Below are 27,686 nucleotides of genomic sequence, written 5' to 3'. Positions count from 1 at the left end.
CAGGATGGAGAGGGGAAGCAGGTTTGGGGGAGGGGGTGAGTGCCAGAGGTTTGGGTACACTGAATTGGAAATGCCTGATTTCCCTGTGGAGAAGTTGAATGACCACAGCAGCCTTTATGAGTTCAGGGTTTAAGCCTTGCCCAGAGATGTAAATTTGAGTGTTGATAGCTTATGGATAGTATTTAAAGCCACGAAACTAGATGAGATTGCCAAGGAAGTGAGTACAGATGGAGAACCCTCCCTCCCCCAAGAATGGTTGACCAGGAGGAAACAGCCAGAGAAACTGAGAATTGAGGGGGGAGAACCAACAGGAGAGCATGGATTCTTTTTTTTTTTAATTTAATTTAATTTTATTTTATTTATTCATTTTAGAGAAGAGAGAGAAATGGAGAGAGAGAGACAGAGAGGGAGAGAGAGACAGAGAGAGAAGGTGGGGAGGAGCTGGAAGCATCAACTCCCATATGTGCCTTGACCAGGCAAGCCCAGGATTTCGAAATGGCAACCTCAGCATTTCCAGGTCGACACTTTATCCACTGCGCCACCACAGGTCAGGCGAGAGCATGGATTCTTGACAACAGGGAAGAAGTGTGATTAATGTTGTCAGTGCTGTGGATAGTCACCAAGATGGGAACTGATAACAGCCTCTCCCTGAAATGTCAGTCAGCTTGAGGGTGGCAATTTCTGTCAGCCTAGTTCACAGCAAAGTGCTTCCCCTTCAGTAATACATTATTTTAAATGATGAATAAATGAACTGACCCCTGAAAAAGGAGAAGGTGATGTGGGGAAAAGGGAGAAATTTATCATTCCAGCTACAGACCTTTCCTGGAGACCAGAAAGTCTGGACTCCCAGGTCCCTACTCTGCCAGGACCCAGTAATACTACCCTCACCCCAGCCCCAGCCCAGGAGTCGAGGTCTCCAGCATCCCCTGGACAGAGACCCATAAGTCCAGGTACCCAGTGTCCTCCTCCTTCAGGAGTCCAGTATCCCAGGTCGTTTTCCTTCAGACCCAAGATGGGGAGTCCCCCAGCTCAGAGGCGGATTTAACAGCAGGCACACAGGGCGCCCACCCTAGGCCCCGACTTCTGAAGGCACAAACCCCCAACTTTACACTTTTTTCTAATGACACCGTTTGGTTTCATATATGCAATTTTAACATTATTAGTGCATAATATTTTTTATTTATTTAAAAATAAAATTAACATGTATTTTTATTTTCTCTATCTCTTTTTTTTAAGGGGCCCAATATTTTTTTCTGCGCCGGGGGTGGGGCGCTCAACCAACCTTAACACGCCTCTGCCCCAGCTCTCCCACACTCTGTGGAGTTGGGCACTCAAAGTCAGCTGAGCTCACGCAGAGCCTTGGCTCGCTAGTGCGCGACGCGGGGACTCCCCGGCTGTGGGCGGGGCCCTAACAAGGACAGGCGGTGCCAGACCCGTTTAAAAACTCGCGGCAGACCAGACAAAAGATCGGGGACCCGGCGGCGGCTCCGCGGGTTATCAGCGAGGCTGGCGCAGCGCCGAGTCCGGGGCCCTGGGGGCCTGCAGTCCACGCAACGGAATCCCCGAGGTAACGGAGGGGCGGGGGATGAGGCCTGCTGGGCTCTTGAAAGAGGGGATGGGAGTCGGGCTCTTGAGGCCCTGAGTGACGGAGCTGGAGCATCAGGACCTGGGTCTTGCGACTGAGAGTACCCAGTGTTTGGAGGGAAGCACAGGGCTTGGGGTTTGGGGTCATGATAGAGGAGCGGCTGCGATTCTGGACTCCTGGGTCCTGGGGTAGGGGGTCTGGGGTCTGGAATCCTGGGTCCCGGGAGTGAAAAGGCTGGGAGCCCTGACCTGTGGGTCCTGTGGGAGGAGGGGGCTGGCAGCCGGGATTCCTTCCCTTAGAAAGCCGGGCTGGATTGAGCCCTTGGGGGCGTGGCTGGTTAAAATCATTCTCGGGTCTCAATGGGAAAAGTCCGGCGCCCAGCCGCAGGGTCCACGCTGGCCGTGACTGCCCCCGCCCCGGGGCTTCCTGAGTCACCACCGGCCCCAAGTCCCGAAGCTGAGAAGGAATTCCCCCTGTGTGGGGATTCCACAAGCGCCAAGCATGGCCGGGCGCCCCGCCTCCGAACCTGACACCTGGGGGGCGGGCCTGAGAGAGGAAGAGGGAAATGGAAGATTCCCTTGCGTGAGCGCCGTGACGTCGGCGCGTCGCTTCTGGGCTGTTTCCGAGCCTGCGCTCCTTGCCTTAACCCTTCCTCCGCCGGAACTCGGAAGGGTGAGGTTTGAGGCTGCTGACCTGCCGGGTTGTGTGAACGGGGCGTCTGGGGACTGGGACTCCCAGGTCCTAGGGAGGAGGAGGCTGAAGGTTCGGACTCCTGGTCCTAGGGAAGGGGCTGCTAAGCTTCCGGACTCCTGCGAGATGGGCCTGGACTCCTAGGTCTGAAGATGCGGATGGGGTCTGGAGCCCTGGATCTCTGAGGAGTTAGGGGGCTGTTGACTCGTGGTTCCCGGAAGTGGAGCTGGGGATGCCTGATTTTGCGAGAAAAGAGTATTTTTAGGGTAGCTTCTTGGGCAGAGAGACGTTGGGAACCTGGATGTGCGTACCCAGGACGCGATGCCAGACAACCGCGAAGGCCTCGAGACTGGGAGATCTAGAGGGTGGGATTTTTCACGGAAGTTAGGGTTGGGGGGGGCACCCTCCTCCTCTGTCCTCAGTTTCCACGACGCTGGTGGAAAGTTGGGTCAGAGGGGAAAGTGCGGAGCATGAGGAAGGAAATGGTGGAGGCGGGCGCCCGCACCTGAAACCTTAGATTGGCTTTGGAGTTCTCAGGAGGCATTAGTGTGCCAATTTTTCCGCGCGGGAGTGTGCGGAGGGCGCCCTAATTTCCTCCATTCCTCTCTCCAACTTGGGCCCTTGATTACTACCCTTTCCCCTTCTCACAGTGAGCCGGAATGACCGCAACCACTGCCCATCACAGACGGTGAAAAAGCTCCTGGAAGAACAGAGGCGCCGGCAGCAACAGCCTGACGCTGGTGGGGCACCGGTGAGGCGCATGAAGCCCTGTTCAGTACAGCTCTCAGGACGCCATGTTTTGTTGGGCAGGGACTTGCTGGGTCCTCAGAGCTGATGAGAGATGACTTAGACACCCTATAAGTGGAGAATGAATGCTGAGGAATTTCCAGATAATTTCAACCTGTTCTTTTTTGCTTATGTCTCTATAGGGACAGTTCCCACCTCCCCTGGCCCAGCCCCTGCCCCCATCTGTGAATGAAGGTGAGGTTGGTAAGTGGAAACTCACCTGGTTTCTTTAGCTTCCAGGCCCATATTCCCTCAGTGAGTCACATCCTAACTCTTAGAACTTTAGGAAACTTAGGAGTCAGGCCCTGATTCTTTCTGGGACCCAGTGGAAGTTTAATCTTCCAGAAGTTCTCTGCAGCCCAGTAGTGTCTGCACACAGTCCTTTGGTGTTCTACAGACCCAGGCCCCCAGCCTTTTGGTGCTCTGGGAGTCTAGGTCCTCACTACCTCAGCATCCTAGGGGTCCAGATCCCAGAAGTCCAACCTTCCAACCCTGTGGTGTCCCAGGATGCTAGATCCCAGAAGTACTAGCTTTCAGTACCTTGGGAGACTCCAGGTCCTCACACAGGTCCTCCAGCCTTGCCTATGACTTCCCTAGCTCTGATAACCAGGCCTGCCCCTGCTCTTCCTCTCATACGCAGGCCATACTCACTTCCCAGCACACCAGGAGACTGTGAGCTCTGGACTTGGCAGCCTGGCCCCCGCCACAGGCTTTCCAGACTGGAACCCCAACACGCATGCTGCCTACCCAGACGGCCCCTACTCTTACCCTACTTCTGCTGCTGAAGTTTTCCTGACTTCTGACTTCTGCCCACACTCGGATCCAGGGCAGCCATATCCATTTTCACTGGGGATGGAGGTGAGATACAGAGTCGGGACAGATGCTGAAGGGCCCCCTAAATTCCCATTTGCCTTCATGCAGCATTCTGAGATATCGAGGGCTGGGTTAGGATCCTATTCCTTAGATGGCCAAAACTAAGACCCAAATGTCCAAGTTCACTTGGCACAAATGGGGACACACAGCAACTCTACCTAGCGTGCTACATGTATATGTGTGTGTGGTGGGTTGGGTTGGGAAGAGGGAATCTTCAGCTGACTGGCTCTCCCTACCACCTGCTCCCTTCAGGACCCTCTGGATACCCGGCTTTATGTAGACCCTCCCCTACCACAAATGGGATCCTGGAAAGGTTCTGGACTTCCCTCAGTACCTCCACAGTTGCCCCCTGTGGTCACTGGACCATCCCTGGACACAGCCCGTGCTCATATGCGGGCATTAGGGCCACAGCAGCTGCTGGCTCAGGATGAAGAGGGAGACACGTGAGTACAAGGGAATGGCATGTGTCTGTGGGCTCTTGGTCCAGCTGTTGGGCTGTACTCACTGCTGTCCCTACCTGCCCTCAGGCTCCTGCACCTCTTCGCAGCTCAGGGGCTGCGCTGGTTAGCATATGCTGCAGCTGAGATGTTCCGAATATACAGACATCTAGACATTCGTGAGCATAAGGGCAAGGTGAGGGCCTGGGGCCTGGACTTCTTCCTGAATCTGAGGGCAGAGGGTGTGGGGGCCTGGGAGAGGGGAGGGGGCTGGGGACCTAGACTGACTTTCTCTATCACCTGCAGACTCCTCTTCTGGTGGCTGCTGCTGCCAACCAGCCCCTGATTGTGGAGGATCTACTGAAACTGGGAGCAGAGGCCAATGCTACTGACCATCAAGGACGTTCTGTTTTGCATATGGCTGCTACCTATGGGCTCCCAGGAGTCCTCTCGGTATGGCTATGGCAGTGGGGTAGGCTGATTGCCCAGGTCGTGGCTTCCAGCATTGGGAGGCCTGGGGAGACCCTAACCCCACACTCTGCCTTCTCTTCCTCCTAGGCTGTGATTAACTCCGGGGTTCAGGTTGACCTAGAAGCCAGAGATTTTGAGGGTAAGTTGGGTTATGGGCAGGACCAGTGTGGCAGATAGGGCTGGGCAGGATGAGTGCTCAGATGCAGAGCCCTCACTGTCTCTATTCCACAGGCCTCACCCCCCTCCACACAGCCATCCTGGCCCTCAATGTTGCTATGCTCCCACCTGACCTGTGTCCCCGGATGTTGAGTACTCCGGCCCGAGACAGGCTGACTTGCGTCCAAATGTTGCTGCACATGGGTGCTGATCACACCAGCCAGGTGAGCTGGGCTATGGGCGCCAGCCCCTACAAGGGCTTGTGGGATGGGGGCACCTGGATGTCCAGGGGCTCCAAACAAACCCCGATTTTGACTCTTTCCACTGTGTCCTGGAGCACTTTACTTCTCTGTGCCCCTCTTGTCAACTGGAAATAATGTTACTGATCTAGTTTATATTTATCAAGCACGTACTATACATTAGCACTGAGTTTTACAGATTAATTTATTAAGTTCTCACAAACAGCTTTTGATGTGGTGCTATTATTTCTCTATTTTACTGATAAGGAAACTGAGTCATAAGGTGTCAAAAATCTTATGCTTATTAGTGTCAGAGAGGGGATTAGAACACAGGTAAACTGATCCCAGAATCGGACTCTCTCTCTCTCTCTTTCTCTCTCTCTCATTTATTTATTTATTTATGACAGAGACAGAGAGAGGGACAGACAGGGATAGACAGACAGGAGGGAAGAGGGATGAGGAGCATCAACTCTTCATTGCGGCACCTTAGTTGTTCATTGAGTGCTTTCTCTTATATGCTTTGACGGAGGGGCTACAGCAGACCGAATAACCCCTTACTCAAGCCAGTGACCTTAGGTCCAAGCTGGTGAGCCTTGCTCAAACCAGATGAGCCTGTGCTCAAGCTGGCGACCTCGGGATTTTGAACCTGGGTCCTCTGCGTCCCAGTCTGATGCTCTATCCACTGCACCACCGCCTGGTTAGGCTTCTCACTTTTTTAAAAATAGATTTCAGAGAGACACAGAAATGTTGATCTGTTCCTGTATGTGCCCTGACTGGGGAATCAAACCCACAACCTCTGTCTTTTGGGACAACGCTGTAACCAGGCGAGCTATCAGCTCAGGGCCAGAACTGAGCTCTTAACAATTATATTATCCTCTTTCCCCTGACAGTAGCTCCTTTACAAGGTAGCTGAGAGAATTAAACATTTATGAGTTGTTTTAGTTAAAGAATTTTGACACAAATTACGGAATAATGAACTCCATGTACCAAACAAACGTCAGTAACCAAGCAACTTATAACTACTCTTGCCCCATTTATTCCTCCACTCAGCTATATTATTTCTAAGTAAATCCAAGCATATAATTTTGTCCATAAATATTTGTGTCTTTAAAAGTTAAGAATTCTTCACTTCAATACCATTATTCCACCTTAAAAAAAATTAACAGGCCCTGGCTGGTTGGCTTAGCGGTAGAGCGTCAGCCCAGTATGTGAAGTCCCGGGTTCTTTTCCCAGCCAGGGCACACAGGAGAAGTGTCCATCTGCTTCTCCACCCTTCCCCCTCTCCTTTTCTCTCTCTCTCTTCCCCTCCTGCAGCCAAGGCTCCACTGGAGCAAAGTTGGCCCCGGGCACTGAGGACAGGCTGAGGTGGGCTCCATGGCCTCTGCCTCAGGCATTAGAATGGCTCCTATTGCAGTGGAGCAATGCCCTCTAGTGGGCATGTTGGGTGGATCCCAGTCTGGTGCATGCAGGAGTCTGTCTGTCTGCCAACTCCCCCACCTTTTTTTTTTTTTCTTTTCTGAAGCTGGAAACGGGGAGAGACAGTCAGACAGACTCCCGCATGCGCCCGACCGGGATCCTCCCAGCACGCCCACCAGGGGCAAAGCTCTGCCCACCAGGGGGCGATGCTCTGCCCCTCCGGGGCGTTGCTTTGTCGCGACCAGAGCCACTGTAGCACCTGGGGCAGAGGCCAAGGAGCCATCCCCAGTGCCCGCGGGCCATCTTTGCTCCAATGGAGCCTTGGCTGCTGGAGGGGAAGAGAGAGACAGAGAGGAAGGAGGGTGGGGGGAGTGGAGAAGCAAATGGGCGCTTCTCCTGTGTGCCCTGGCCGGGAATCGAACCCGGGTCCCCTGCACGCCAGGCCAACGCTCTACCGCTGAGCCAACCGGCCAGGGCCATCCCCCACCTTTTCACTTCAGAAAAATACAAAAAAAAAAAAATTAACAATTTCATAATGTCAGTTATCCTGGCTGTGTTCAAATTTTGTTTGGCTCTGAAGTAACATATTTATTTTTTTTTTATTAAAAAAAGGCCCAGGCCTGACCTGTGGTGGCGCAGTGGATAAAGCGTCAACCTGGAAATGCTGAGGTCGCTGGTTCGAAACCCTGGGCTTGCCTGGACAAGGCACATATGGGAGTTGATGCTTCCAGCTCCTCCCCCCTTCTCTCTCTCTGTGTCTCTCTATCCTCTCTCTTCCTCTCTAAAAATGAATAAAATAAAATAAAATTTAAAAAAAATAAAAATTAAAAAATAAAAAAGGCCCAGGATTCAAATAAAGCTCACATATTGCAATGATGTCTTTTAAGTCACTCTTAAATGAGAACTTCCTCCTCCATCTCTGTATTCTCTTCATAATTTATTTTGTGAGCCAACTAGGTTTTTTTACCCTACATAGACAACATTTTTTATGTTTGTCATCATTACAGACTCTTTAAAGGCACATATTAAAGTTTTATTGTGGAAAATGGCCTCATTTGCTTCAAAATATGAAGAGAACAAGCTTAATATGGAAATGGATATAGGCTTAGTTAAGCCCACTGATTAATGTTGTTCAGCTGCCATCCTTGTAAATAAAGTCCAGTCCAGGTGGGATGTGGGTATCTTTTACTGTGCTTGATAGAATGTAGGATGGCCAGGGAAGCTCCCAGCCCAGAGAGCATGTTTGGAGGATTAGGAGAGGAGCCTTTTTTCTCAGACACTTAGGCTGGCACAAATGGGCACAAATGTAAAGTTCTGTGATTTATACGATGCGAGTGGCACAACCCATACAACTGTATAAGGCAGTGGTCCCCAACCCCCGGGCCACAGAGAAAGAATAAATAACTTACATTATTTCCGTTTTATTTATATTTAAGTCTGAACAATGTTTTATTTTTTAAAAATGACCAGATTCCCTCTTATATCCGTCTAAGACTCACTCTTGACGCTTGTCTTGGTCACGTGATACATTTATCCGTCCCACCCTAAAGGCCGGTCCGTGAAAATATTTTCTGACGTTAAACCAGTCCGTGGCCCAAAAAAGGTTGGGGACCACTGGTATAAGGTACTGGATGCTTATTAAGGAGAGGCAGGATTTCTAAAGGCTCTTGGGCTCTGTGGGAGGGGCCTGGGTGTAAGGACTGGCCTGACTGCTGTGTTCCCCTCCCCACAGGAGATCAAGAGCAATAAGACAGTTCTGCATTTGGCTGTGCAGGCCGCCAACCCCACCCTAGTTCAGCTGCTGCTGGAGCTGCCACAGGGAGACCTGCGGGCCTTTGTCAACATGAAGGTGGGGGCCCAGGCTAGAATGTGCAGATTATGAAAGGTTAGGTCAGAGGGCAGTGGGATGTTGGGAGTCCCACGGGCTGTGACCATGAGGGGACATTGTATGGACCTTGATGGGGACTGTGTAGGATGTGGATGTAGATTGAGATGGTAGGATGTAGACAGGGGTGCATGGAATGTGGTGGTAGAGAGGGGTCTGGAATGTGAAAGGGTGTGTGTGGGATGTGGATGTGAAGGAGACATGCGCTGTGGATGTGGCAGAATATAAAGTGTGATGTTGAAGGCCCTGGCTAACTGAGTCTGAATCCTCATCAGTCCTCCCCTCACTGTCCCCAGGCCCATGGGAACACAGCCCTACACATGGCAGCCGCCCTGCCCCCCGGGCCAGCCCAGGAGGCCATAGTGCGGCACCTGCTGGCAGCCGGGGCAGACCCAGCACTGCGCAACCTGGAGAATGAACAGCCTGTCCACCTGCTGCGGCCTGGCCCGGGCCCTGAGGCGGTGAGCGCTAAGCACACCCTGACTTCGGGGTGGCCTCTGACGTACCAGCATAAACGCCTGCCCCTACACATTCCTGACCTTAGAGGGTTACTCGTTATCTTAGAAGATGACCTTGACCCCTATTCTACTCTGACTTGAACATATGACCTCTTACCCCGGTGTTTGATCCCTTACCTTGCAATGGTAACTCCTCCTGACCTCTACTTCAACCCTGATCTCAAAGTCAGGGTTGATCTCTACTTCTGAATCCTGACCTCAAGGTATATGACCTTGATACCCAAGTATGACTTAAAATCCCTTTTCATTAACCCTGAGTCCTGACCTCAAAGTTGGACTTCTGACTCCCAAATAGGACCTCTCTGACCCCGTGTCTCCACCCTTCAACTCCAGTCCTCAATGCAAACCCACAGGTGGGAACTCCAACCAGCAACAACTTTCCCTTCAGCCCCAGTTCTGGCTCCTGAGCCTTTTCTTGATGTGTGAACCCAGACCTTCACCCCCAACTTCACATCTTGACTCTGAACCTCTGATCTTCAAACCAAAAGGACCCCACTCAGCTTCTCTTCTTTAACCCTCAACCTCACCAGCTGTGGCTCCCTCATCTCTCCTTGTAACATTCACAAGATTTCCCCTGCCTTGTCTCGTTCACAGCTCCGGCAGCTATTGAAGAGGAGCCGCGTGGCGCCCCCAGGCTTGTCCTCTTAGGACTCAAACCCAGAACCTGGACTGATTTTCCAGTCCCCACCGTCCTGTGGGACAGCCAGCGTATGCTAATGTTGCAAATCCATGATAATGTATGTGGAAAGTCCTGCCATTGGGGTCTTACATTAAAACCCCAAAGTGGCTGTTGGGATGGTAAAGGGTCCCCAATATTTGGGGTGTTGTGCTATCCCTCCTCCACCCATAAGGAGCCCCCTTGATGATTTCTGTGAAATCGAGGTCCCTTGATTGTTTCTGTGAAACACCCTGGACTCCTAACCTTTTCCCCACTGGGATCTTTTGGGGTCCCCTCCCCTAATATAGCTCTTCACACCTAAACCTGAGATGTACTACTCATACATGGTACTTGGGGCATCCTGAAACAGCTTCCAGTACCAGCCCAGTAGATTGAGCTCTTAAGATGAACCCCCAACCTTCTCATGTCCTTAACCCTGTGATACAGGAAGGACTCTCCTAGAATAGTTTCCTAGGACCTTCAGCTTTCTGATTCATAACTCAACCAGGCCTGTCCCAGACCTCTGCATTTCCAACGAATCCCTCCTTGAAACTCCCTATTAAACTCAATTTGGACCACAACTGTCATTGTCTAATTTCTGGAGGCATTGGTGTTAGGGTGTGGCTGTGATACCTGGCTGAGGAATGGTGTTTTGATAAATGTGCTCGGGTGGGAACATGTAACTGTGGGTGCATGTCCAAATCTGTCACACTCCTCCTATCCACATAGGGTGGTTTGACAACCAGTGCCAGAACATGAAACTTTGCCCATGGGCATTCTCAAACCTCTGGCTGCCCAGATAGGACTATGCTGAGCCTTCAATGTCAGGGAGTTCATGCAACTTCCTACTCTTAACAGCCTTCAACCAGTGACTGATAGGAGATAGTATGTAAATATGCCATATCCCTCACCTCTCTGTGGTGATAACTAAGATGTGTGTTGTAAACGGGCTCTTAAAGTTCCCCAACAGAAATAAGCTCCAGTTCTTTTTTTTTTTTTTTTTAAGACTTTATTCATTTTAGAGAGGAGAGAGAGGAGAGGGGAGGAGCAGGAAGCATCAACTCCCATATGTGCCTTGACCAGGTAATCCCAGGGTTTTGAACCAGCGACCTCAGCATTCCAGGTCGACGCTTTATCCACTGCACCACCACAGGTCAGGCGAAGCTCCAGTTCTTTACAGTTTCTGGCTTGTTGGCTGCTTTCCCTTTTCTGTGTTACTTTCTGTCTCCCCTGCCAAAGTTTGCCTTTTCCAAATAATCACAAATCCTTGCCTCAGCATTTGCTTCTGGAGAAACCCACACTAACAAGAGCTCCGCAACATCTCTTTCTTACTTTTTTTTTTTTTGCATTTTTCTGAAGTGAGAAGCAAGGAGGCAGAGAGATAGACTCCTGCATGTGCCTGACTAGGATCAACCCAGCACGCCCACTAGGGGGCAGTGCTCAGCCTGGCTGGCTGGTTGCTCCGTTGCCACCGGAGCCATTCTAGCACCTGAGTCAGAGACCATGGAGCCATTATCCTCTTTGCCTGGGCCAACTTTGCTCTAATGGAGCCTTGGCTGCTGGAGGGAAAGAGAGAGAGAAAAGAGAGTGGGACGGATAGAGAAGCAGATGGGCACTTCTGTGTGCTGTGGCCGGGAATGGAACCCAAGACTTCCATACACTGCGGCGACGCTCTACCAATGAGCCAACCAGCCAGGGCTTGCTTTTTTTTTTTTTTAAGAGCAAGAAAAACAAAGGGAGAGGACAGAAATGAGAAGCATCAACTTGTAGTTGCTTTAGTTTATTGATTGCTTCTCATACATGCTTGACTGTGGGGCTCAAGCTGAGCCATTGTCTTCTTGCTCAAACCAGCTTCAAGATAGTGACCTTTGGGTTCAAACTAGCAGCCTTGGATCATGTTGATGGTCCCACGCTCAGGCTGGTGACCCCAAGTGCAAGATGGCATGCCCATGCTCAAGCCCATACACCTTCACTCTAGCCAGTGACTTTGGGGTTTCAAACTGGAGCCCTCAGAGTCCTGGGCTGGTACTCAATCCACTGTGTCACCATCAGTAGGGCCACAATGTCCTCTTATACCTGTTCCACAGCCTCTGCTCTGGCCTCCATTCCAATTTTTTTTTTTTTTTTTTTTTTTTTACAGAGACAGAGTCAGAATCAGAGAGAGGGATAGACAGACAGGAATGGAGAGAGATGAGAAGCATCAATCATTAGTTTTTCGTTGTGACACCTTAGTTGTTCATTGATTGCTTTCTCATATGTGCCTTGTCCGCAGGCCTTCAGCAGACCGAGTAACCCCTGCTTGAGCCAAGCTAGTGAGCATTTTGCTCAAGCCAGATAAGCCTGTGCTCAAGCTGGTGATCTCGGGGTCTCGAACCTGGGTCCTCCACATCCCAGTCTGAGGCTCTATCCATTGTGCCACCGCCTGGTCAAGCTCCATTCCAATCTTATCACCTGAAGAGCCCCAATCCAGAAAACCTTTTTTTAAGATTAAATTTACTGGGGTGACATTGGTTAAGAGCAGTGTATAACTTTCAAGTGTATAATTCTATAATAGTCATCTGTAAATTGAATTGTGTGCTCACTGCCGAAAGTCTAATCTGTCACCATACTATATTTGAACCCTTTACCCTCTTCATCCTCCCCCACCCCTCTTCCCCTCTGGTAACTTTCATAGTATTGTCTGTGCCTGAGTTTCTCGTTTGTTGCTTTCTTTTTTATATCTCACATGAGTGAAATCCTGTGGTTCTTGTTTTTTTCTGTCTGATTTATTTCACTTAGCATGATAGTCAAGATCCATTCGTGCTGTCACAGATGGCAGTATTTTGTCTTTTCTTATGGCTGAGTAGTATTCCGTTGCATTCCGTGTGTGCCAGTGACCTTGAGCTCAAGCTAGTGAGCCTTGCTCAAACCAGATGAGCCCACATTCAAGCTGGTGACCTTGGGGTCTCGAACCTGGGTTTTCCACATCCCAGTCCCATGCTCTATCCACTGTGCCACCACCTGGTCAGGCTATGCCTTCTATTTCTTAGAGTAGTGTTTTTTGTTTGTTTGTTTTTTTAGTGTTCAGTGTATAGGTAGGTTACTTCCTTTTTAAGTTTATTTCTAGGTATTATATTCTTTTTGTTGCAATTGAAAATGGGCTTTATTCATTTCTTTTTTTGATATTTCATTGTTAGTATATAGGAACACAACAGACTTTTTGTACATTGATTTTGTATCCTGCAACTTGACTGAATTTGGTTATTGTTTCTAACTGATTTTTGGTTTAGTCTTTAGGGTTTTCTGTATATATAACATGTCATCTGCCAAAAGGAATGCTTTTACTTTTTCATTCCCAATTTGGATGACTTTTTATTTCTTTCTTTTGATGATTGCTCTGGCAATCAGTGGTGAGAGTGGGCATCCTTGTCTTGTTTCTGATCTTAGAGGAAATGTTTTTAGTTTTTCACCAATGAATATGAGATTAACTGAGGGTTTGTTGTGTATGGCCTTTATTCTGTTGAGGTATTTTCTTTCTGTATCCATTTTATTGAGCATTTTAATTATAAATAGATGTATCTTGTCAAATGCTTTTTCTGTATTTATTGATATGATCATAATGATTTTATTCTTTATTTTGTTAATGGGGTGTATCATGTTCATTTGTATATGTAGAACCATTTTCACACCCCTGAAATGAACCCCACTGGATCGTAATGTATTGTCTTTTTAATGTATTGTTATATTTGATTTGCTAGGATTTTTTGCATCTGTATTCATCAGAGATATTATTGGCCTGTACTTTTCTTATTTTATGTGTTCTCCTTGCTGGGTTTTGGTGTTAGGAAATGTTGACCTCATAAAATGAGTTTGGAAGTATTGTTTCTACTTTTGATTTTTGGAAGAATCTGAGAAGATTAGGTATTAAATCTTCTTTAAATGTTTGGCAGATTTATTAGTGAAGCCATCTGGTCTGGACTTTTACTTTTTGAGCTTTTTTAATAACTATTTTAATTTTCTTACTGTTGATCAGTCTATTTAGAGTTTTCTAAATCATAATTTAGATTTTGAGTCAGTCTAGGAAGGTTATATATTTCTAAGCACTTGCCCATTTCTTCTGAGTGATCTAATTTAGTGGCACATAGCCTCTTACAGTATTTTTATATAGTCCTTTACATTTCTGTGTTGTTCTTTGTAACTTCTTTTTTATGTATGGTTTTGTTTGAGTCTTTTTCTTTCCTTAGTCTAGCCAAATAAATGTCAACTTTATTAATCTTTTCAAAGAACCAACTCTTTGTTGCATTAATTTTTCTGCTATCTCTTGTTCTCTATTTTAATTCTCTGATTTGTTATTATTTTCTTCTTTCTACTGACTTTGGGCTTTGTTTTTCTTTTACTAGTTCTTCAAGGTGAAATTTTGTTATTGTTTAAGGTTTTTCTCCTTGATTGAGGTAGACCTATAATACTCTAACTTTCCTCTTATAACTGCTTTTGCTGCATCCCAAAGACTTTGATACATTGAATTGTCATTTTTGTTTGTCTCTTTTGCTCTATCCTTTCATTTCTTCTTTATTTTATTTTTATTTTTTCATTTTTATCAATTTTTAGAGAGAGGAAGGGGGAGAGAGAGAAAGACATTAATTTTGTTGTTCCATTTATTTGTGCATTCCTTGATTGATTCTTTTTTTTTTAAAAGGTGCCCAGTTGTCAAATGTGTTAAGATTTAAAAAATGATTGATTTTAGGTGTGGCCAGTTGGCTCAGTGGTAGAATGTTGGCCTGGCATGTGGATGTCCTAGGTTTAAGTCTTGGTCAAAGCACACAGAGGAAGCACCCATCTGCTTCTTCACCCCTCCCCCTTTTACTTCTCTCTCTTTTCCAGTTCTGCAGCCATGGCTCGATTAGAGCGAGTTGGCCCCTGGCACTGAGGATGGCTCCATGGCCTTTGTATCGGGCACTAAAAAGTGGCTCTGGTTGGGCCCTGGCCGGTTCGCTCAGTGGTAGAGAGTTGGTCTGGCATGCAGGAGTCCTGGGTTCGATTCCCGGCCAGGGGCCAGGGCACACAGAAGTGCCCATCTGCTTCTCCATCCCTCCCCCTCTCCTTCTTCTCAGTCTTTCTTCCCCTCCTGCAACCAAGGCTTCATTGGAGCAAAGTTGGCCTGGGCGCTGAGGATGGCTCCGTGGTCTCTGCCTCAGGCGCTAGAATGGCCTTGGTTGCAACATAGCAACACCTCAGATGGGCAGAGCATCGCCCCCTTGTGGGCATGCCGGGTGGATCCCAGTTGGGCGCATGTGGGAGTCTGTCTGACTGTCTCCCCATTTCCAGCTTCAGAAAAATACCAAAAAAAACCCAAAAACTAAAAGTGGCTCCAGTTGTAACAGAGCAAGGGCCCCTGTGGGCAGAGCATCGCTCCCTAGTGGGCTTGCTAGGTGGATCCCAGTTGGGGCATGTGGGAGTCTGTCTCTGCCTCCCCTCCTTTCACTAAAAAAGTAAAAAAAAAATAAAAGATTGATTTTAGAGAGAGAATAAGGATGGAGAGAGAGAGAGAAACATTGATTTGGATTAAACCCACAACCTTTGTGTATTGGGAGGATGCTCTGAACAACAGATATCCAGCCAGGACTTTTGTTGATTTTTTATGATCCTTGAATTGAGATTGAACCTCCAACCTTGGCATATCGGGATGACACTCTAACTAACTGAACTACCTGGCCAAGACTTCTTAAAATTTCTTCTTTGACACAATACAGGTGGCATGTTGTTTAATTTCCATACATTTGTGGTTTTTCCAGCTTTCCTTTTGCAGTTGATTTTCAGTTTTAAAGCACTGTGGTTAGAGAATATGGTTTCAATCTTTTTTAATTTGTTGAGACTAGTTTTATGCCCCAAAATATGATCTACCCTTGAGAATGTTTTATGTGCACTAGAGAGAAATGCATATTCTGGTGTTCTGGGATAAAAAAACCCTATAAATATTGATTATGTCCACTTGGTGTATGTAATATGTCATTTAAGGCTGATATTTCTTTATTGATTTTCTGTTTGGATGATGTATTCATTGCTGTCAATGTGGGTATTTAGCTTCCTTAATATGATTGATTTTTTCTCAGTTTCTCCCTTTAGTTCTGTTAGTAATTGCATTATATATTTTGCTGCTCCCAGGTTGAATGCATATATATTGTGTTGTCTTCGTGATGTATTGCCCTCTTTATCATTATAAAATGCCCATCTTTGTTTGTTGTTACCTTTTTACCTTGAAATCTATTTTTGTATGATATAAATATGACTATGTTTGCTTTTCTCTGGATGCCATTTACTTCAGTATCTTCCCCCCCCCCTTTTTTTAAGTGAGAGGGGGGGAGATCGTGAGACAGACTCCCACATGTGCCCTAACTGGGATCCACCTGGCAACCCCCATCTGGAGCTGATGCTCAAATCAACTAAACTATCCTCAATGCCCAGGGCTGATGCTTGAGCGAATTGAGCCACTGGCTGTGAGAGCAGAAGAGAGAGAAGGTGGAGAGGGAGGGGAAGAGAAGCAGATGGTCGTTTCCCTTGTGTGCCTTGGTTGGGGACTGAACCCTGGACATCTGTACTCTGATCTGATGCTCTATCCACTGAGTTGACCGGCCAGGGCCTAGATTTTAGTTTGGTGGTTACCATTAAGTTTAATCAAAAAAGGATACATATATACAATACTCCTTTTTATTCAAATTGTATCTTATTTCCATTTACCTATGCAAGTTCAGTCTCTTTTGCCCTCCCTGTCATGTTTTTGTTGTCACAATTATCCCTTTTTTATGCTGAGTAGTCATTTCCAAATTGCAGTAGCTATTGTCTTCTCTTTTAAAAATGCTTTTACCTCCTTTAACCTTTATTTTATATACTGCTCACAAAAATTAGGGGATATTTCTTTTGGGGGGATATTTCAAAATGAATATGAAGCGATAAAAAATAAGCATTTGGGAATACTATGGGGCCATGAAAAAGAAGGAAATACTACCTTTTGCAACAACATGGATGGACCTGGAAACTATTATGTTAAGTGACATAAGCCAGGCAAGAAATAAAAATATCATATGACTTCACTCATATGAGGAATCCAATGAACAATGTGAACTGAGGAACAGAATAGAAGCAGAGGAGGGATCAAAGGAACCAGTGAGAAAGCGGACAGAGGGAAAGGGGATGAGAGGATGAGATCAGAGAAGGGAAAGAGCTTGGTGAAATTATATATACATAACAGCATTATCGAGAGCAGAAGAGCAAATCCTGGAGGAAAGCGGAGAGAGTGTTGGGGGAGGGGGCAAGAGGGATGTTGAGGGGAATTCGGGGGTGCGGGAGGATATATTCGGTGGGACACTTGAATCTATGTAAACACAATAAATTTAAATCAATCAAAATAAATAAATAAAAAGAAATATCACTAAAAATAAGCATTTGATTTTTTTTATTTAATTTTTTATTATTTATTTATTTATTCATTTTTTAGAAAGGAGAGGGAGAGACAGAGAGAGAGAGAGGAGAGACAGAGAGAGAGAAGGGGGGGAGGAGCTGGAAGCATCAACTCCCATATGTGCCTTGACCAGGCAAACCCAGGGATTCGAACTGGCGACCTCAGCATTTCCAGGTCGATGCTTTATCCACTGCACCACCACAGGTCAGACCTGCATTTGGTTTTTTTAATTAAACAAAAACATCAAAAGCAAATGACAAGTCAAAGAAAATTTGTTCAATTATGCAGATGAGATGCAAAACCAACTTTATTTCATTGGTGAAAATGCACTATACAAAAGGCTGAAAGTACTAGTGTATCTGCACGTTCCCTGATCCCCTAATTTTTGTGTGCAGTGTATTTATGTGTTTAATACACTATTCTGAACAAGAGTTGCCATTTCCTGCTTCTGTCTATTGTTAGGCATCTTCCAGTGTTGTGTCCTTCTGTCTTTTGGTTTCAGGTAGAAGAGCACTTTTCAGCATTACTTGTAATGTGGGTCTTGTGGTAAATTCCTTCAGCTTCTGTTTGTCTGGAAAAGTCTTTATTTCTCTTTTATATCTAAAGGATGACTTTGCTGGATATATATATTATTCTTGGCTGGTGATTTCTCTTCAATATTTTGAATAGTTGATTACACTCTATTCTAGCTCATAGGGTTTCTGCTCAAAAATCCAATGATAATCTAATTGGATTTCCTGCAGAGGTTACCATCTTTTCCCTGGCTGCCTAGGGAATTTTCTCTGCATCATTAATTTTGACAGTTTTACTATAACTTCCATTGTAGGAGGCTTTTTTGGATTGAGATAATTAGGTGTTTTATTAGCTTCTTGGATTTGAGGATTCAGTTCTTTCTACAGGTTTGGGATATTTTGTTGATTAGGTTCTCTTTTTTTCTTCCTCTTCTCCATCTCATTTAAATATATACTCATTTAAATTTTTTTATATTTAATTATAGTTTGCATTTAATATTTTTTATTAGTTTGAGGTGTACATCATAGTGATTAGACAACCATATGCTTCACAAAATATTATCCCCAATATTTCCAGTACTTACCATACAGTTATTATAATATTATTGACTGTTTTCCCTATGCTGTACTTTACATCCCCATGAGTATTTTGTAACTACCAATTTGTACTTCATAATCACTTCATCTTTTTCATTCATTCCCCCAGCCCTCTAGTAACCGTCAGGCTGTGTCTATGAGTCTGTTTCTGTTTTGTTTGCTTATTTATTTTATTCCTTAGATTCCATACATAAGTAAAATCATATGAAATTTGTCTTTTTTTGACTGAATTTTTCACTTAGCACAATACCCTCAAGGTCCATCCATGCTGCCGCAAATGGTAAGATTTCTTTTCTTTTCTTTTTTTTTTTTTGTGACAGAGACAGAGGGACAGATAAGGACAGACAGACAGGAAGGGAGAGAGATAAGAAGCATTGTTCGTTGTTTGTTTTCTCATATGTGCCTTGACCGAAGGGCTACAGCAGACCTAGTGACCCCTTGCTCAAGCCGGCAACCTTGGGGTTTTGAACCTGGGTCCTCTGCATCCCAGTCTGACGCTCTATCTATTGCACCACCACCTTGTCAGGCAAGATATTATTCTTTTTTAATGGCTGAGTAATATTGCATTGTATATATGTAACATACATTTTTATCCACTCATCTATGGATGGGCACTTGGGTTGCTTCCATATCTTGGTTATTGTAAATAATGCTGAAATGAATGTAGGGATACATACAATCTTTTGAATTAGTGTTTTGGGTTCTTCGGATATATACCCAAAAATGGAATCACTGGGTCATTAGTAGTTCTATTTTTAGGTTTTTGGAGAACCTCCATACTGGTTTTTTGTTTTGTTTTGTTTTGTTTTTGTATTTTTCTGAAGCTGGAAACAGGGAGAGACAGTCAGACAGACTCCCGCATGCGCCCGACCGGGATCCACCCGGCACGCCCACCAGGGGCAACGCTCTGCCCACCAGGGGGCGATGCTCTGCCCCTCCGGGGCGTCACTCTGCCGCGACCAGAGCCACTCTAGTGCCTGGGGCAGAGGCCAAGGAGCCATCCCCAGCGCCCGGGCCATCTTTGCTCCAATGGAGCCTTGGCTGCGGGAGGGGAAGAGAGAGAGAGGAAGGAGGGGGGGCGGGGGTGGAGAAGCAAATGGGCGCTTCTCCTATGTGCCCTGGCCGGGAATCGAACCCGGGTCCCCCGCACGCCAGGCCGACGCTCTACCTCTGAGCCAACCGGCCAGGGCCATACTGTTTTTCATAGTGGCTGCACCAGTCTGTATTCTGATGAACAGTACACAAGGATTCCCTTTTCTCTACATCCTTGCCAACACTGTTATTTGTGGACTTACTGGTAACAGCCCTTCTGACAGGTATGAGGTTTTAACTCACTGTGGCTTAATTTCCATTCCTCTGATGTTTAGTGACCTTGAGCATCTTTTCATGTCTGTGGGCCATCTGTGGGTCCTCTTTTGGAGAGATGTCTATTCAGGTCTTTGCCCATTTTTTAATTGAATTGTTTGCTTTTTTAATTTTGAGTTGTATGATTTTTTTTAAATTTTATGGGGGATCAGTAGTGAGAAATATCAGCTCATAGTTGCTTAATTTTAGTTGTTCATTGCTTTCTTGTTGCTTGTCATATGTGCTTTGACCAGGCAAGACCAGTGTTTCAAACCAATAACTTCATTGCTCCAGATTGACTCTATCTACTGTACCACCAAAGGCCAAGCAAGTTATATAATTCTTTATAAGCTTTGCATATTAACCCTTTATTACGTGTATTATTTGTGAGTATGTTCTCCCATTCAGTAGATTGTCTTCTCATTGTGTTGATGTTTTTCCTTTGCTGTACAAAACCTTTTTAGTTTGATATAGTCCCATTTGATTATTTTTTCTTTTGTTTCCCTTATTGGAAGAGATATATCAGAAAAAATATTGCTGAGGTAAATGTCAAAGAGTTTACTCCCTGTTTCCTCTAGGTGTTTTATGTTTTTGAGTCTTACAAGTCTTCTATCCATTTTGACTTTATTCTTGTTTATAGTGTAAGAAGAAGGTGGTCTAGTTTTATTTTTTTTTGCATATATCTGTCCTATTTTCCCAACACCATTTATTGAGCATACTGTCTTTATCCTATTCTATGTCCTCGCTTCCTTTGTCAAATGTTAATTGACCATATAAGTGAGAGTTTATTTCTAGGCTCTTTGTTCTGTTCCATTGATGTATATTTCTGTTTTTATGCCTGTACCATGCTGTTTTAATTACTATAGCTTTGTATTGTAGTTTTTTATCAGTCAGCATGATACCTTCAACTTTGTTCTTCTTTCTCAAGATTGCTGTGGCTATCTAAAGTTTTTTGTGGTCCATATAAATTTAGGGGCTATTTGTTATAGTTCTGTGAAATACACCATTAATATATTTTTTTAACAGAGACAGAGAGATAGTCAGAGAGAAGGATAGACAGGGACAGACAGACAGGAATGGAGAGATGAGAAGCATCAATCATTAGTTTTTCTTTGAGCATTGTGACACCTTAGTTGTTCATTGATTGCTTTCTCATATGTGCCTTGACTGTGGGCCTTCAGCAGACTGAGTAACCCCTTGCTCAAGCCAGCGACCTTGGGTCTAAGCGGGTGAGCTTTTTGCTTAAGCCAGATGAGCCCATGCTCAAGCTGGCAACCTCGGGGTCTCAAACCTCGGTCCTCTGCATCCAAGTCCAACGCTCTATCCACTGCGCCACTGCCTGGTCAGGCGCCATTAATATTTTGATAGGAATTGTATTGAATCCATAGATTGCTTTGGGTAGTAAGAACATTTTAATGAGCATGGTAGATGTTTTCATTTATTTGTATTTTCTTCTATTTCTTTCTTCACTATCTTATAATTTTCCAGGTACAGGTAGGTCTTTTACCTCCTTGTGAAGGCAGACAGTTCAGGACTTTGGTTTGTTTGATTAGTGCTTCTGTTTCATTAGTAGTACCCCTATGGTGCAGATGTTATTATGTTTGATGTTGTCCCACAAGTCCCTTAAACTATCCTTATTTTTTTTTATTCTTTCTGCTCTAATTGGGTGTTTTCTGCTATCTTAGCTTCCAAATTACTAATTTGATCCTCTGTTTCATGTAACCTGCCAGTGTATTCTTTACTTCAGATATTATAGTCTTCATTTCTGACTGGTTCTTTGATATGTTTTCTATGTTCCTTTTTATGTATACTATCTCTTTGTTTAAGTTATCACTGAAATCACCCATTCTTCTAAATTCCTTAAGCATCCTTATAACCATTGTTTTGAATCTTGTACATTAGTTGCCCAATTTCATTTAGTTCTTTTTCTGAGGAGTTCTGTTCTTTTATTTGAGGCCATGTTTCTTTATCTCCCATTTTGGCTTCCTCTCAGTGTTTTTTCTGTGGTAAATCTGCTATGCCTCTCAGTCTTGGTATGAAGCCTTATGTAGTAGGTGTCTTGTGGGGCTCAATGGTACTTTCTCCCTAGTCACCTGAGGTGGGGGCTTCAGAAATGTACAGTTGTTGAATTTTATTGCTGTTGGCCCATTCGTGGGTGGGGTTGACTCTCAGGCTAGCTGACTATGAGGACCAACCCTGATGTCTGTGGGCAGTGTGGGAGAGGTACTCAGCCCAGGGACCTTGACAACTGTTTCTTCAGCTCTCTTCCTAAAGCCACACAATCCAGTCTGTTCTTGCATGACTCCAGTTTGCTTTAAGCGAACCTCCTGTCAGAGTCTAGAGTGAGTGGCTGCAAATGAGGTGTTGTAAGCTTATCCTTTAATGCGGTGCCTGGGTTTCTAGCAGCCTCGTCTTTCCCTGGTGCAGAGCATCCCTGACGATTTTCACAGCCAGATGTCGTGTGGGCTACTGTCCCAGCTCTGGTGCTCTGGGCTGGAGAGCCCAGCTGGGATTGAGTCCCCATGCTTCTCATGGGGGTCCTTTGCCATTGAGATGTCTCTCTGGACTTTCAACTGCCTCAGGTGGGGGCAGGGCCATCCCTTTTCTCATCTCTGCCCTTACTACCAGTCTCGTTGTGGCTTCTGTAAGTCCTTGATTATAAGACTTCTGTTCAGCTAGTTTTCTGCTGGTTATTCAGTTTGTTTGTACCATAGTTTACTTGTGATTCCAGTTTGGACTTGGGAGGAGGTGAGTATAACTTTCATCTACTTCTCTGCCATCTTGGAGTCAGGTAGTTAGTTCTCATACAATTTTTTCTTGTTTACTCTCAATTCTCTCTTCTTCCATCTGAGTCATTTCTGGATCTCTATCTTTTTTTTTTTTTTTTTAAACTTTATTTATTTATTTATTTTTAACAGAGGCAGAGATAGACAGGGACAGACAGACAGGAAAGGAGAGAGATGAGAAGCATCAATCATCAGTTTCTCGTTGCGCATTGCGACTTCTTAGTTGTTCATTGATTGCTTTCTCACATGTGCCTTGACCGTGGGCCTTCAGCAGACCGAGTAACCCCCTGCTGGAGCCAGCGACCTTGGGTCCAAACTGGTGGGCTCTTTGCTCAAGCCAGATGAGCCCGCGCTCAAGCTGGCGACCTCGGGGTCTCGAACCTGGGTCCTTCCGCATCCCAGTCCGACGCTCTATCCACTGCGCCACCACCTGGTCAGGCTGGATCTCTATCTTTAATATCACAATTCTTTCCTCCATCTGGCCTGCTCTACTTCCTAAGCTCACTAATTTATTCTTCCTCTCATTGAATTCTTCATCTCCAGAATTTCTATTTGGTTCTTTTTTATAGTTTCAACTCTTTGTGTAAGTATTCTTTTTGTTCATTGATTTTATTTGAGTTCATTGAAATGCTTTTCTGAATTTTCTTGTATCTCATTGAGTTTTTTTTCAGAACAGAAATCTTGAATTCTCTGTCATTTAAATCACAGCATCTCATGTCTTTTATTTTCTGGGGATTTTTCATTTTTAAAAAATTTATTTTATTTTTTTATTTATTGAATTTATTTGGGGTGATTGACATTGGTTAACAGAATTATGTATGTTTCAGGTATACAGTTCTATAATACATCATCTGCATATTGTACTGTGTATTCACCACTCCAAGTCAAGTCTCCTTCCATCACCATATGTCTTTCCTTTATCCTCTTTTACCTCCCCCCACCCCCTTTCCCTGTGATAATCACTATACTGTTGTATGTGTCTGTTTCTGGATATTTTTTATTTTCTTTCTTACCATGTTATTTTGGTTATTTATTGTTTTTAATGGATTATTTTTCTGCCTGGTCATTTGTGAGAATGAAATCTTCTTTGGGCTTTCAGTCAAGATGGTGGTGTAGGTAAATCAAGACTGTTAGCCTGACCAGGCGGTGGCGCAGTGGATAGAGCGTCGGACTGGGATGCGGACGACCCAGGTTTGAGACCCCGACGTCGCCAGCTTGAGCGCGGGCTCATCTGGCTTGAGCAAAAAAGCTCACCAGCTTGAACCCAAGGTCGCTGGCTCAAGCAAGGGGTTGCTCAGTCTTCTGTAGCTCCACAGTCAAAGGCATATATGAGAAAGCAATCAATGAACAACTAAGGTGTCGTAGCGGAAAACTGATGATTGATGCTTCTCATCTCTCTCCGTTCCTGTCTGTCTGTCCCTATCTATCCCTCTCTCTGACTCTCTCTCTGTCCCTGTAAAAAAAAAAAAAAGACTGTTAGGAGTGGTGGAGACTCAGAATGGTCTGGTCCCACACCCACGTGTGGTGATTCAGAATCAGGAGGGCTATCTCAGCTGTGGAGGTTCCCCCGAGGAGCATGATGTTCCAGCCCAACACCAGGCCCCACAGCCCAGGGTTCCAGTGCCAGTACAAAAAGTCCCCAGAACTTCAGGCTGTAAAAACCAGCAGGGAGAATGGCTGCATGAAACAGTGCTGCTGGAGTCCCAAGTATTTCTCTTAAAGGGCCTGCACACAGACTTACTCATTACTCAGACTTACTTGCTCTAAGCTCCAGCACTGTGGCAGCAGCTTGAAAGGAAGCAGAGACATACAAGGAAGAAATAAATTGTCTGGCATCAGGGCAAGAAGTGGAGGGGCAGTTTCTCCCAAACAGAAGTACTGGCAGAGGCCATTGTTCCTTTTCTGAGACCTCCTCTAACAGAAGTCACAAGTGGGTGCCATATTTGAGTCTCCGTCAACCTGACTATCACTCTTTGTCCCACCCTGGTGGTTCCTTGAGACCCTGCTCCACCCAACTTGCGAGCCCACACAAGCTGTTTCCAGTGGCTATTCCATGGGAATGGCCAGTGTTGGCTTATGTTTCATTCAGACTTTCCTAACATCTCTCAAACAAGCAGCATCCAGCTTCAGCATGTTTCGTGCCTCTTGCTAAGTCACGCCAGGCCTGACACTAGTGGCACTTGGCCTTGATTCACAGCTTGGCCTCTCCTGGGCATCTCCAAATCCAGCACAAGTAACAGTCATTTGCAGATTGCTTTGCAGCTCATGCTGGTGGCCTTGGGAAGAATGCAGGTGGCAGCTGACCTTGGTCTGTACCTCCCAGGAAGCCCCAGAGCCCGCACACCCAGTGGACAGCTTCAGACAATGTGAAAGCACCACCCAATCACCTCTACATGTGACACACTCAAGGGAAGACTGAGTCCTGCTCCATGGGGTTGACCCCTGCACAACTGACCCTCCATGGTAGTCACAACCAGTCCTTGCAGCCAATTGGCCTGGGGGGTCAATCCCTCCCATTGACATGCCAAGAGCAATCTGCTCAACTACAACAGGAATGTGTATGCAGCCCACATTGGGCATACCAGTAGTGCCCAGTTTAGATGAATGGGGAGACACAGCACTGGACCCGATAGGACACCTACTATATAAAACCACTCTACCAAGCCCAGGATGTGTAGCCGCTCTACATATTGCATAGAGACAAATACAAGGAGGCTGCCAAAATGAGGAGACAAAGAAATGTGTCCCAAATAAAGGAACAGAACAAAACTACAGAAAAGAACTAAAAAAAAAAGACAAGCAATCTAGTAGATACAGAGTACAAAACACTAGATATAAGGATGCTCAACCAACGTAGATGGGTAGAGGAACTTAGAACTTCAACAAAGAAGAAAAATTAAAATGGAACTAGAAAACAAAAAAGAACCAGTCAGAAATAAAGAACACATTAACTGAAAAGAAGAATGCATTACAGGGAATCAGCAATGGAGTAGAGGAAGCAAAAGATCAAATTAGAGTCTTGGAAGATAGGAGACAGAAAACACCCTATCAGATCAGCAAAAAGAAAAAAGAACCCAAAACTATGAGGGTAGTATAAAGAGCCTCTGGGACAACTTCAGGAATACCAACATTCACATCATCAGGGTGTCAGAAGGAGGAGAGCAAGCAAGGAATTGAAAACCTATGTAAAAAAATCATGATGAAAAACTTCCCTACCCTTATGAAGGAAAAATAGACCTACAAATCCAGGAAGTGCAGAGAGTCCCAAACAAGATGAACCCAAAGAGGCCCACACCAAGACATAATTTTTAAAAAAATTTTAATCTTTTTTGAATTAGAAAATTTCTTTTTTTTTTTTTTTTGTATTTTTCTGAAGTTGGAAACAGGGAGGCAGTCAGACAGACTCCTGCATGCGCCTGACCGGGATCCACCTGGCATGCCCACCAGGGGGTGATACTCCACCCATCTGGGGTGTTGCTCTGTTGCAACCAGAGCCATTCTAGCACCTGAGGCAGAGGCCACAGAGCCATCCTCAGCGCCCGGGCCAACTTTGCTCCAATGGAGCCTTGGCTGCGGGAGGGGAAGAGAGAGATAGAGAGGAAGGAGAGGGGGAAGGGTGGAAAAGCAGATGAGCGCCTCTCCTGTGTGCCCTGGCCAGGAATTGAACCCAGGACTCCTGCACACCAGGCCAACGCTCTACCACTGAGCCAACCGGCCAGGGATGAATTAGAAATTTAATGGAGTGACATTGATCAATAAAAATACATAGGTTTTACCCTGGCTGGTTTGCTCAGCTTCCGCCAGGTTTGATCCCTGGTCAGGGCCCACGTGAGAAGAGACCATCTGCTTCACTTCCTCACCCTCTTCCCTCATCTGTCTCTCTTCCCATCTCACAGCCAGTGGCTCAATTTGGTTGGAACATTGGCCCTGGGCACTGAGGATCCTCAGTTGATTCAAGCATCAGCCCCAGACAGGGATTGTGGGGTAGATCCTGGTCAAGGCGCATGAGGGAGTCTGTCTCTCCATCTTCCCTCCTCTCAGTTAAAAAAAAAAAAAAAAAAAAAGATTATGAAAAAAATAAAAAAGGAACTTGGATTCATGAAGCTACCACAGCAGCCCTGGCCTGGCAACCTCTACTCTTCTTTTATGTAAGAAAATAAATAGCCTTCAAAAAAAAATTTTTTTTAAGTATTTCACTTAACTATTTAAGAGGTTAATAAGGAGAAGCCTTTCTTTTGTTTTCCAGTAGGTGGTGCTGAAGAACAAGTTTTTATACCCGCACTACTAGGATTTTTGGGACCTGTAGGGTGGTGTTAGAAAACCTTCATATTCCCCCAAGAACGTGCGCATCCCCTCACAACCTTGTCACTAGGTCTCAGGGCACCGTCCCTGTGGTGAGGTGTGGCTGGCTGTGGATCTCCTGGCCCATATGTTCCTGGCACTGCTGCTGCAGACTCACTCTGTCTAGGTGACCCAGCTGGTTCTACAAGACTCCCTTGTGGTGTGGGGAGGTAGGCAGGGGGAAGCAGTCTGAATGTCTGTGGCACTGATTTTTCTAGTGAGTTTAGCCACAAAAGTACAGACCACTATGTCTTTTCACAATCTGCTGAGTAAGAGTCTTACTCCCAGGGAAGCCATAAAAGGATGGGCAGGTTCCCATGTCTGCAGTTTGCTTTGTCCAGTGATGGCAGCTTGTGGAACGCTGCCACCCTTTGCACCACTTCTCTGCCCCTGCCCCTGGGCCCAGCTTCAATGGGTGCCAGCCACTCAGGGCTGATTGTTCTTCCTCCAATTTTCCCAGTGGGGGTTGCACCCCAACCTTTCACTGCGATCACATCCACTGAGGCTGCAGCCAGGGCTGGACTGTGCCTGCAGCTCCTGTCTGTCCTCCCTTCTTCCTGTCTCCCCTGTTCACTCCCACATACCTATCTGGAGGTGTCTCCATGCATGGATCCCTCAGACATGTTCGTGTTCAGCAGGGAACCTTTTGTTGAATTATAGCTGTCCGACTTATAACTTCAAGGGGAGAGACCTGGAGGTCCTCTCACACCTCCATGCTGTTGACATTACTCCCCAGAAAGCCTTTAGACACACTGTCACCCCCCACTCCTCGGAGTCCTTGCACAGACAACAAACCAAGCCCACATGTGCCAATGTCTCCACCTCAAATCTTTTGTTTTTTTTTTTTTAGATTTTATTTATTCATTTTGGAGAGAGAGAGAGAAAGGGGGAGGAGCAAGAAGCATCAACTCCCATATGTGCCTTGACCAGGCAAGCCCAAGGTTTCAAACCAGCGAC

General features: G+C 45.8%; 1 protein-coding gene across 1 annotated transcript; it reads left to right on the top strand.

The window, feature by feature from the left end:
• Window positions 1–2,256: 2,256 nt before the first annotated feature.
• On the top strand, window positions 2,257–10,288 carry NFKBID (NFKB inhibitor delta). The gene is made up of 12 exons (XM_066243664.1): window positions 2,257–2,640; window positions 2,926–3,026; window positions 3,205–3,265; window positions 3,702–3,919; window positions 4,187–4,377; window positions 4,462–4,567; window positions 4,678–4,824; window positions 4,930–4,981; window positions 5,074–5,222; window positions 8,386–8,502; window positions 8,835–8,999; window positions 9,651–10,288. The coding sequence occupies exons 1-12, from the start codon at window positions 2,577–2,579 to the stop codon at window positions 9,702–9,704; spliced, it is 1,425 nt and encodes a 474-aa protein (XP_066099761.1). The 5' UTR covers window positions 2,257–2,576; the 3' UTR covers window positions 9,705–10,288.
• The last annotated feature ends 17,398 nt before the right edge of the window (window positions 10,289–27,686 follow it).

This window comes from Saccopteryx bilineata, chromosome 9 (assembly GCF_036850765.1).
Source record: "Saccopteryx bilineata isolate mSacBil1 chromosome 9, mSacBil1_pri_phased_curated, whole genome shotgun sequence".
Lineage (NCBI taxonomy): Eukaryota > Metazoa > Chordata > Mammalia > Chiroptera > Emballonuridae > Saccopteryx > Saccopteryx bilineata.
The sequence above is the reverse complement of the archived record's forward strand: the minus strand, read 5'-3'. Positions and strand labels throughout refer to the sequence as shown.